At 48.4% G+C, this 12,359-nt stretch overlaps 1 protein-coding gene across 1 annotated transcript in view; it reads left to right on the top strand.

Moving 5' to 3' along the window:
- The window catches only part of LOC143989797 (uncharacterized), a 765,658-nt gene extending 753,843 nt beyond the window's left edge, over positions 1-11,815 (top strand). The window contains exons 5-7 of the mRNA XM_077490067.1: positions 4,903-5,037; positions 5,117-5,290; positions 11,384-11,815. Coding sequence (XP_077346193.1) covers positions 4,903-5,037; positions 5,117-5,290; positions 11,384-11,587 — 513 coding nt within the window. The 3' untranslated portion in view covers positions 11,588-11,815. The remainder of the gene's footprint in view (positions 1-4,902; positions 5,038-5,116; positions 5,291-11,383) is intronic.
- The last annotated feature ends 544 nt before the right edge of the window (positions 11,816-12,359 follow it).

Raw genomic sequence — 12,359 nt, 5'->3', positions numbered from 1 at the left:
TGAAGATAGAGGGTTGGGTCAGAAGTTCAGGTACTCTTGGAACTGCAAAAAATAGGAAGTCTCTCACTATAGAAATCCAGAGAATTACCGTTCACAACTGGATTCTCACAGCTACCGGATAGACCTCCTCTCACTAGGCCTAGCAGCCGATAGAGTGTTTGAGTAAAGCAAATTCTCTGCCACAGACTTGGATGTAGAACACTTGTGAATAAAGTTTCTGCCACAGACATGAATGTAACTGAAGGATGTAGGTAAATTTAGAGAGCCATCATACAGTACCAGTATCTTGCAGCTGGTCCGGTGATACCGTATGAGTGTAAATTCGCTTGGTGTCTTTCAACTGAGCCTCTAGGCTCCTTTTGAGGAGCCAGCCTTATGCATGGGCTTCTCCTGAAGAGCCCTCCCCTGGGTGCTTCTCCAGTTGCTGGGCCTCTCCACAGATGAGACGGCACCGGACCACCTTTGAATCCTCCTCCCAGTTATTTTGCCTCGGGCTAACCAGCCCCCAGACTTGGAATTGGATGGATTCGCACCCCAGGCCATGAGGGCCATGGGGTCTGGTCAGGAGGACCAAGACCAAACAGACAGAAAGATCTTCTGAACCGGAACTCAGAAGCATGTGATGTCTGTACCTTAAGTATCCTCTCCCAGAATGCACAGCAAGATGACACTCCCACTGGGCTGGTTCCGAGAAAGAATGGCACCCAATGCGCCTAGCTAAACTGCGTTCTCACACTTGCCAGTGGTGACAGCGCCACCTGTGGCCAAGCAGAACCCAGTGCAATCAGCTAGACTGGTACTGAGACCATAATTTGGCATAATTAACCCTAAAACACAACTGTGGCTTTAGGAATTTTAAATAGGAAAAAACACATGTGCTCTTCAGGAGCCGGCGCTACATATGAACTGAAGACCAAGTCACGGCTTTACAGATCTGAGCCATAGAGGCCTGATGATGCCCCGCCCAAGAGGCACTAACCGCCCTGGATGAGTGCGCTTTAACATAAAAAGGAGGAATTTTCTTTTTTAAGCCGTAAGCTGTAAGCCGTGAGCGGTCGCCTTTATATAGACTCTGATCGCTCTTACTACATCGAGGGAATGTAGTGCCTTCTCTTCCCTAAATTGAGGCTCTGGGAAGAAGAAGGTAGAATAATATCCTGGTTTAAATGAAAATCTGTCACCACTTGTGTGATTACATTATTTGTTTCACAGGTTTCTACTTAATATAGCAGCAAACATTATGAGATTAAAGAAGTAGGTGCAACGTGGAAGCAGTGGATCTGCAAGGAACAGCATGCTGAGCACTTTATGTTGTATATGAATTTGCACATGGATCAGTTTACTTCGTTTATTGATAAACACCATAAGATCAGTGAAGTAGGTGTAAAGTGGAAGCAGTAGATCTGCAGACAATATTATTTGAGCCCCTAGCACTTTATATATGAATGTCTCCACATATTTTAGTGTATTTGTGATGATTTATGTGCACACACAATAGGACAGCGCTGTGACACATAATGCTCTTCTAGTTGATAAAGGGAATACTTACCTTTGTTACAGCAGCAGTCCGGTATAAGTTATTTCTGTAGGTATTTGAGTTGTTACACATAGCGCAGGTTTTATTCTATTTATATTGGTGACATAATTGCCCAAATCTGGGGATCAGGAGCCATTTCCACCCTTTACTCTCGGCTGGGACTCTTTGTATCCATATAACAGATGTTCTACATGACTAAATCTGACATCAATTTTACTGCAAAATCAAAGGGGCCAAAATGTCTCCCCCCCGAGCAGTAATATATTTCTATCCCCCTTGGTGGCAGTGGAGATGACCCATCTATAAGAATATACAGTACATACACACACAGCACAAGGCCATGTTCACAATACCAGATGTTTCTTACTGCTGCAGTTCCTCTGATCTCCACAAGACGGTGATCTCACTTCTACCCAGACAGGAAGTCTCTATGGAAGACAGGAAGTGATGTCAGGTACAGACAGGAAGTTCCGGGTGAGAGGTGAGTCAGGAGGAAGTAGAGAGGAGACGTTGCTGGAAGAAGTAGCAGAGGAGGTAATAAGATCGTATTTTCTATTTACACCCAGTAACCCCCTTTTTAGTGAAGGTCAGAAGTATTAGATGTTTGTATTTAGTTTTATAAAATGGACAATCTCTAATCGGGATACAATGTATAACGCAGTCAGTGTATCGGTATAATGTGGAGTGTGAGTTCCGGGGTCCCCACAGGGGGAGGACATGAGGCTCCCTCAGTAAGAAGCACATAAATGATTGTATATTGTGTCAGGATAGAGCCAGACACCTCGGCACCACCTGAATCTGAGGGGAGGTCTCTGGCTGAATTCACAACACAAAGAAGGGGGTCAGTCTGGTGAGAGTCGCCTTCCATGATGGACACAGAGAGGAGCTGATGGCTGCAGACCTCACTGGAAGGTGCTTAGAACTGCTGAGTCTGATGGGTCAGTATGGACTGGGTGCTGCTCTCTGCACCCTGGACATATAGTTCTGTATTGTCTGTGCTGCTGAGCTGTGGTCAGACCCTCCCAGCCCCATCCAAGGGCCCATGGACTTCACCCTGCCTGCCCTTCTTCAGCTACCAGCCCCTACCCCTGTTGACCTGGATATCTGCCATGTCCTATACTTAACCCATCACGCCCTGATCTCTTTTTTGGTCCTGGATCTCTGCCCCTGAGTCGGGCCCATTTCCCTGGCCATCCTACGTGGACTACCTGTGTGGTGTTACATTGTTATCTGGTGGAATTTTTCATTGTACTGTGTCTTGCTACCCTATGTGCTAACACTGCTCTGCCCTGTGGACTATCACCCCTTTGCTGTCCTGAGGAGCACCCTTCATTTCTGTGCCTTCTGTTTGCCCCGTTAAAATAACAACCCTTATCTGTCCCATATTACCCCCCTGAGGATCGCTCTTCATTGCTGTGTCTAATGTTTGTTCTGTGGACTAATTCTCCCCCTGCCTGTACCCCGAGTCCCCCAATAAATGCCCCACGTGTCGGGTTCCCAGTGATTCGCCTCTGTGTGCTCTCTCTGCACTCTTCAATCACCCCCCCCCCGTCATGTCCGTCCTCTTCCTCCATAGTCACTGCGATGTCTTTTATCTCCAGCAGATGATGATACACACATATATTATTATTATTATACAGGATTTATATAGCGCCAACAGTTTACGCAGCAGTTTACAATATAAAAGGGAGACAATACAGTTATAATACAATAAAATACAAGAGGATTAAGAGGGTCCTGCTCAGAAGAGCTTACAATCTAATAGGGTGTGGCAGGTGGTAAAAAGGTTGTAACTGTGGAGAATGAGCTGATGGAAGTGATAAAAGATCAGTTGGAGACGTGATCGGCTTCCCTGAAGGGATGAGTTTTCAGGGATCGCCTGAAGGTAGCAAGAGTAGGGGATAGCCGGACAGGTTGGGGTAGCGAGTTCCAGAGGATGGGAGAGGTATATATATATATATATATATATATATATATATATATATATATATATATATATATATATATATAGTGTGGAAACCTAGATTAACCCCTTCAGGGGGATCGGTTGATGATGAATATATCTTCCTTCCAAATCTGGCCATACATGGTTCAGTTTTATCGTTCATCCAGCGGGATGAGAGGAAAAAAACGGAAGTGATTCCCCCATCCACACATTGGAGGGGGATGGGGGAATCCTCCCCGCTGCACTATTGTATTCTGACAATGGGGGCGCTCCTCCGCTCTCAGAATACACAGATCAGTGATGAAGCTATTGGCTGCAGCCGCTGATGGATTGACTTTTATCCGGCAGTGACCACACATGGATGGAAATGTGACCGATCCCTGCTGAACCAGCTGAATTTCCATGTCTCTATGGTCACCATAAGTGACTTCCTCCCCTCCCTCTCATCTCCTTCTTTATGTAAGTCATGCTGAGATCATCTCCCATTGGCTGAGCAATATTCTCATTTGTCTCTGAGCTCCTTCTTCCATTTTTTCTGATGCTGTTAGGATGTGGGCGGAGTTTTGGCATCCTCATTAGCAAAGTAGAACTGTTGGTCCTGCATTGTATATAATGGCATCAGAATGCCTGCAACAAGCTTTTATCCTGCATAGTGTGGGGGTCCTGTGTGGGTAAATTATATCTCATTCTGAAGTGGGGCTTTAATGAAATGGAGACCTGAATGGAGAGGTGAGGAGGATTCTGGGATAACATTTACATTTTACTATCTGTGTTCAGATCTAGAGTTTTCCTCCTGTGAAGTCTGGAGATCATATGACCATCACATTGCCTCCACCTCCCTCCCTGATAGAATAGAGAAATACAAAGAAGATTCTAGAAGTCACCAGAGAGATGATGGAGGAGAGGTGAGGAGGATTCTGGGAATTGTGGGACATTATCCAGTAACAGACAAGGGATGTGTCTGGATGGTGACTGTATCATTGTGTGTGTCAGGTTCCTATAAGGTGTCAGGATGTCACTGTCTATTTCTCCATGGAGGAGTGGGAGTATTTAGAAGGACACAAGGATCTCTACAAGGACGTCATGATGGACAATCAGCCACCCCTCACATCACCGGGTAAGAGGAGACTTTATTGTAAAGGAGAGAGCAGTACGGAGGCTCCACCTAGATCCCCCATCATCTGATAAACACATAGAAACAATGTATTCAGTCAGTGTGTGTGTTTCCTACAGATGGATCCAGTAATGGGAACCCACCAGAGAGATGTCCCCGTCCTCTGTATTCCCGGGATTCCACACAGGAAGGTCACACCATCCCCCACCATCATCAGGTAGATGAGGAACAATCACTGATAGTATCATTAGCATCTGTACATTATCTGCATTGTTACCATTGATGTCATTTTTATTATATATTCAGAGTGGAAACCTGAGAGATCCTAAAGTTGAAGTTAAAGAAGAGATAAAAGAGGAGGATGATGAGGATGGGGTGATGGAGGAGTCAGAGTATCTAAAAGAACACAAAGATCTGTACACCATCCCTCACCATCATCAGGTAGATGATTGACAATTATTGGTAGTTCTGATTTATACACAGCATGATTGTTACAATGAATGTTTTATTATATATTCAGAGTGAAAATCTCGGGGATAATAATATTGATGTTAAAGAAGAGTATAAAGAGGAGGATGAGGAGTATGGAGTGATGGAGCCACCTAATACCAGAAACCCACCAGAGAGATGTCCCCGTCCTCTGTATTCCCGGGATTCCACACAGGAAGATCACACCATCCCTCAATATTGCAAGGTTGGTGGGATGGAGCATCTAGAACATGGACTTGTAGAAATAATGTGTGGATTTTATATGTGATGTCACAATAATAAATCTTATTTCTCTTATATTCAGCGACTGACACAGCTCCTCTCTGTAACAAATGGGTTGTTAGCCCTATCAAAAGGAGAATACTAGGCAAAGTTGTAACACAACACTCAGAACTCTCAGTTACACCCAGGGGGGCGGTCCCTTGGGCTACAACCCTCCACCCTGCAAAGCAGCATCAGTTTTATTTTGCCTAGTGAAGGAGAAGGACCTAGGAACCCTGCGGGCCCATCGGTCCGTGCTTTTTTTTTAAGCAGAAGCTTGGCTTTTTGCACAAGATGAATGATCCTGTGATCTACTATCAACAGCCGGCTGGGTGACAGGCTGGATACCCTTATCCTTGTTGTCTCCCCAGTCCAGCCATCGAGCGTGTGCAGGTCACAGCTACAGCTCAGCAGGCCACGACATACCTCAGCTCCAGAGGTGGTCGTGAGCTTTTATGCTCCGGGGCATACATATGACCGGGCTACTGATGTCTGCGTCACAGTATGCAGGGTAGCTACCCTGTACTGATCAGGAGTAGCTCTACAATGGAATGTCTCCCTGCTCTTCAGGACTGGTAAGTGCAGCTCTCCCCGCCTCAGTGGGGCTGAGCAACTGGACATTCTCTTCTCTCCCCTGTCCCTATCTTCCCTCCCCTCCCCCTCACGGGGGGGGGGGGGGTGGTGCTGCTGAGCGGTGGTGTGTAAGATCCCTGAGGGCTCTCACATGGGATAGGGGACTGGCTGGCTAGTGGTGTCCTGGATCCTGTGTGTTAAGCTCCCGGGAGGTGCCTGGTTGTGTTTTCGGTGCATCGCTGTGTCTCTGTCCCTCATGGAAGCTGGCCGGCGGACATTTTAGGTGTGGGCGAGGGCAGCATGTCTTTCTGGGCTTCAAGTGGCCATTTTCCCAGTGCTCTCCTATTCAGGACACTGGCGCCCATTTTCTAGAAGCCTGAACACGTTTTCAGTGTTCTCCAACAGCAGCTACATGTACTCTCAGTTTCCTGTCTGTTTACTGGATGCTGGGTGGCCATTTTATTGTAGCCTGTGCACGTTTTTTAGATCGTTTAGCGATCATTCTGACAAACTGCCACCGACACAGGTTTTGTTTCCTCTGCACCTGGGAGCACTCGGGGTCTACAGGCACTACTTGTGAACAGCGCAGAACTCCTCAGGGTGGCGAGTCTGGCGGGTTAGAGCCCCTCAGTCAGCGGCAGCAAAGAGGGTGGGACTGTCACTGTCCTAAGTCCCCTTCGGGTGGCAGACCAGGTAGGGTCAGCATGGCTTCAGAAACTGGTGTTTCTTTCCCCAAAATCCAGGCAATTGCATCCGAGTCACCTGCGGACTGCGCAGTTCCCATGGGCACCCTGACGGCGGTCCTCAATTCGTTCGTTGCCGTTCGTTCGATGGAGGTGGTGTGTGGGAAGAAAGGTGCTAAAAAGTGGCCTGCCCCGCATCCTCTGGGGAGAGCTCTGACGCAAACTCGGGTCCTGCTGAGGCTGGTGACCCCTTGCTCTGTGTTGTCAGACGACGCTGACCAGGACTGTTCGGATAGTGAGGATGAGTCCCCGCCTGGGTCCGGGCGCGACAAGGCGCTTGTTGGAGCATTTATTACAGCTGTGCGTCATACCCTGAAGATACAGGAGCCAGCGGATCCCTTTGCTGATGTACCGGTCCCTTTTGGGTCCCGCAAGCCAGCACGTTCACCTAAGGTGTTCCCGTATCTGACTTATTTTGACAAGTTCATTTACAAGAAATGGGGTTGGCCGCAACTGACCTTTTCGGTCCCCAAATACATGGCGGTGCGTTACCCCTTTGAGGAAAGCCTTCTCAAAAAATGGTTGGCTCCTCCGGTCGTGGACCCCCCAGTATCCAGGTTACATAAAGTAACCACGATCCCGGTTGAGGGGACTCCTGCATTCAAGGATCCCACAGACAGGAAAGCCGAGGCAGTGGCTCATTCCTTGTTTACGGTTGTGGGGTCAGCCATGCGACCTGTACTGGCATCCGCACTTGTGTTGCAGACACTGACTGAGTGGGCAAAACTTTTGCACCGTCAATTGGGAGAGCAGAACGTCTCCCCTGTCTGCATGGAACTAGCAGACCAACTAGTGCAAGGCCTTAAGTATGTCTGTGATGCGGCCCTGGATACTCTCCCTCTGTTATCCAGGGCCTCAGTGTCAGCTGTGGTGCTGAGGTGACGAATTTGACTAAAATGCTGGTCTGCTGACCAGGCATCCAAAAAAGCCCTGACAGATCTTCCCTTCATTGGTAAGCGGCTCTTTGGAGCTTCATTGGATGACATTATTATAAATGCTACTGGTGGTAAGAGTACCCTACTCCCACAGGCCAGGAAGGCTAAGGAGCCATGCCGTAGGCAAGGGCCCTCTTTTTCCACTCACAAGAGGCTTTTTCGTCCGCCCGGAGCTTCGACAAACCGTTCCCAGCCCGACAGGACACCCACGGACGGTCAAAAACGTCCCTGGAACCACATGAAGGTTTACCCCCACCCATGTCTCGGGTGGAGGGTCGCCTTTGGGAGTTTGCAGCCCGGTGGTCCTCCCGGTTATTCGACCAATGGGTCTGCGATCTGATTTCCATAGGCTACAAGATAGTTTCTCTCTTGGCCGCCAAACAGATTCTTCCCCTCCAGCATACCCGTATCCCCGGTTCGCCGGAAGGCCCTGTTGGGGGTGGTAAGGGAATTGCTGAATCGCGGGGTGATTGTACCGATTCCGGACTCGGAATGCTTCCAGGGATTCTACTCAAATCTGTTTGTGGTTCCCAAGAAGGAAGGGGTACGTCCAATCCAAAGCTCTCAATCACTTTGTGAAAGTGCAGAGGTTCAGAATGGAATCAGTTCTCTCTCGCTGCTCTCCATCAAGGGGACTTCCTGGTGTCCTTAGACATCCAGGATGCATACCTGCACATACCCATATGCCTTCGGCATCAAAAGTTTCTGCGATTTACAGTCGGGGAAGCCCACTACCAGTTTGTGGCTCTTCCTTTTGGTCTGGCATCAGCCCCCCGAGTCTTTACCAAGGTACTGGCTCCAGTTTTGGCGTTGCTGCGACAACGTGGGATTGTGATCGTGGGATACCTAGTCGATCTCCTCCTGAGGGCATCTTCCGCCTCAGAATTAGGGGAGGATGTGGCGATCACCATGCAGACCCTGCAAGAATTTGGGTGGCTGTTGATCCTCAAAAAGTCGGTAATTGTGCCGACCCAGTGTCTGGAGTACCTAGGCTTGCTGTTGGACTCCAGGGAAGTGAGAGTTTTTCTACCTTCAGACAAATTGCAGACTCTCAGATCTGCGGTAAAACTGCTGATGAACCGCAAATGGTCATAGCTCCGCTTTTGCATGCAAGTCCTGGGGCTCATGGTAGCCTCCTTCGAGACAGTATCTTATTCCCAGTTCCACACCAGAGTGCTGCAGAAGGAGATTTTGACAAAATGAGACAAATCTCAGTTGTCCCTGGATCGACAGGTGAGCCAGTCAGTCAGAGACTCACTGATCTGGTGGTTTAGGTCCCTGGTCATTCAGTCCGGAAAATCGTTCCTTCCTCTGAAATGGACGGTGATCACAACGGACGCCAGTCTATCCGGCTGGGGTGGAGTGATGGGGGTTCAGTCGGCTCAGGGCCTCTGGTTGACGGAAGAATCCGAGTTGCCGATCAATCTGCTCGAATTGAGAGCGATCAGGCTGTGCCTCTACACATGACAGATGAGACTTCAAGGGCATCCGATCAGAATACAGTCAGACAACACCACGGCTGTGGCATACGTCAATCACCAAGGGGGAACAAGAAGCTCAGCCGTGGCACCGGAGGTCGCTCACATACTTTGGTGGGCAGAGCATAACGTACCGGCCCTGTCAGCCATTTACATCCCGGGAGTGGAGAACTGGCAGGCGGACTATCTGAGTCGACAGATGCTGGACCCAGGAGAATGGTCATTGCATCTGGAGATATTCAGGTTGCTGTGCCTGAAGTGGGGCACACCAGACGTGGATCTGCTGGCCTCCTGTCTCACTTGGAAGGTGCCAAGATTCGTGTCCAGGACAAGAGATCCGTGGGCCGAGGCGTCAGACGCGCTGGTGGCTCCGTGGGGTCAGTACCAGCTGATCTATGCCTTTCCTCCACTGAAACTGTTGCCACGTCTGCTTCGCAGAGTGGAAATCGAGGGGATACCAGTAATACTGGTTGACCCAGATTGGCCTCAGCGTCCTTGGTATGCAGACCTGGTGCGTCTGGTGGCAGACGGTCCCTGGTGACTGCCGTTGCGAGAGGACCTTCTGTATCAAGGTCCGATTCTCCATCCTGCTTTACCATCGCTGGCTTTAACGGCATGGCTATTGAGAGCCAGGTGTTGAGGAACCGGGGTCTGTCGGACTCTGTGATTCCAACTATGTTGAGAGCACAGGAATCTTCTCGGAAGATATATCATCGTACCTGGAAGGCCTACATCTCCATGTGTGAGGAGAAAGGATGGCATCCGCGCTCATTTTCCATATCCAGGATCCTGCTGTTTCTCCAGCAAGGAGTAGACCAGAGATTGGCATTAAGCACCATCAAAGGGCAAATTTCAGCCTTAGCTGTCTTTTTTTTCAATGACCCCTGGCATTACACTCTTTAGTGAGTACCTTCGTTCAGGGGGTACGACATGTAGTCCCTCTGGGGCATCCACTGTTACCCCCTTGGGATCTGAACCTGGTGTTGTCAGCGCTTCAAAAACCGCCATTTGAAAACATCAGGGAGATTCCCCTGTTGACTCTTTCCCAGAAAGTGGTCTTCCTAGTGGCCATCACATCGGCCAGGAGGGTTTCGGAACTGGCGGCCTTGTCTTGCAAGTCGCCCTATCTGGTTATCCACAAGGATAAGGTGGTGTGCGCAACCGTCTTTTCTACCGAAAGTGGTCTCAGCTTTTCATATCAATGAGGACATTGTATTGCCATCTCTGTGTCCTAAACTGAAGCACCCTAAAGAGGTGGCCCTTTACGCTCTGGATGTGGTTCGGGCCCTTAAGGTGTATTTGTCTGCCATGGTTCCCTTTCGGAAGTCAGACTCACTGTTTGTTTGGGTGGCTGGTCAAAAGAAAGGCATGGCGGTCTCGTCAACCACCATTTCCAGGTGGATCAGACAGATTGTAGTACAAGCCTACGCCTTGGAGGGGCAGGTGCCCCCCTTTCTGGTCATGGCCCACTCCACAAGGGCAATCGGAACGTCTTGGGCCTTCCGACACCAAGCGTCCGCTGCTCAGGTGTGTAAAGCAGCGACCTGGTCACCTGTCCACACATTTACCAAGTTCTACAAGGTAGACGTCGGTGCATCGGATGATGCCTGGTTTGGTCGCAAAGTTCTGCAGGCGGCCGTGTAGTTGCAATTGAATATGTAATATATATTTTCTGTTTTTCCTGGTTTTTGGATAAAAACACAGTACTGTTATGTTAATGCACTGTTGCATTACTTCCGCAGTTTGGTGCGATTTTGGGTGATCGCTCCTGTTGAGGATACCTTGTTTTTTGTGGTGGTTTTTCCACGCACTGTTGTTTATTGTGGGTTTAGTTTCACAAGTTCCCACTTGCCATGGTGGATGAAGTTTTGTGCTGTTTTCCCACCCCTCGTTTGGCACTGCTTGGGGACGTCCCATTTGTTACAGAGAGGAGCTGTGTCGGTCGGTGAATATAAGAGAAAATAGGATTTTTTGTACTCACCGTAAAATCCTTTTCTCTGTAATTCACCGACCGACAAGCACCTGCCCCTCCTTTTATCTTTACGTTATACTGCTTGTTGACGTACTGATGACTGCTTAGCAGGCTGGAGGGTTGTTGCCCAAGGGACCGCTCCCTGGGCAGAACTAAGAGTTCTGAGTGTTGTATTACAACTATGCCTAGTATTCTCCTAGTGATAACCCTAACAACCCATTTGTTACAGAGAGGAGCTGTGCTGGTCCGTCAATTCGAGAGAAAAGGATTTTACGGAGAGTACAAAAAAATCCTATTATCTTACAGATGATATTCTCTTTCATTTTCTTGGTTTAGAGTGGAGATCCAATGGATATAGAATTTGAGGTGAAATCAGAAGAAGAAGAGAGGTATGTGAGGGATGATCAGCAGTCTATGGAGGAGGATGGAATAACGGGGACATTTATAGAGGAGGACACTCCTACAGAGATCAGCACAGGTGGGTCATTAACACTAAATACATTCCTCCACCCATACTGCTCACTGATTGGTCCAGAGTAGGGGGGGCTGGGTGATATCAGCCTGTAATCCCCTGGTCACTTTCCTGAGCTGTGTTCCCCGTCCTGTATTCCTGGATTTCTCTCCGATAATCTTCCTTCTCTGTGCTGCCGACACAATTTATGTATCTAGACTGGATTTATGGAGATTCTGGGGATCAGCTGGCAGCAAAATGTTCATTTTCCCCATAGATGTTACTAGATCTAGGCACCTGGGGTATGTGATTTGGGTCTTCTGCCCCATACCCGGCTATGACAAGATCTCTGACAGAACAATCCCCCCAGGATTACTTGTTGTGTTGTCTGCTGGCTGTGCCGGGTGGAGGGATATGTCTGTATAGTCTCAGACCCAAGTCACTGAGTGCAGTCTCAGGAGATGGGAGGCAGCGGTGTGGGACCTCTGCAACTTGTCTCATGTAATCATTTCATCTTCCACTGATTACTGAATACCAATATTATGAGTCCTGACCCTTACACTGTATACTTTATATTCTACATTACATACTCCTGACCCCTGCACTGTATACTCTATGTTGTACATTACATCATTCTGATACTATATAGTCCTATCTGTTGTATCTTATACAATATGTTGTACATTACATAGTCCTGACTTCTGCTCTCTCCCCTCCCCCCACTGCTATATATACACATAATATGTATTCCATTTTGTTACACCCATTTCCTACCAGCTGGACATTTTATATCGGGTGATGTGATTGGAGTACAGACTTTTACATGGTGATAATAATGTGATAACATCCTCAGACTTTGGT

Source organism: Lithobates pipiens, unplaced genomic scaffold (genome assembly GCF_037356315.1).
Source record: "Lithobates pipiens isolate NorthernLeopardFrog02 unplaced genomic scaffold, aLitPip1_a1.2 Scaffold_18, whole genome shotgun sequence".
Lineage (NCBI taxonomy): Eukaryota > Metazoa > Chordata > Amphibia > Anura > Ranidae > Lithobates > Lithobates pipiens.
This window is presented reverse-complemented; position numbering and strand designations above follow the sequence as displayed.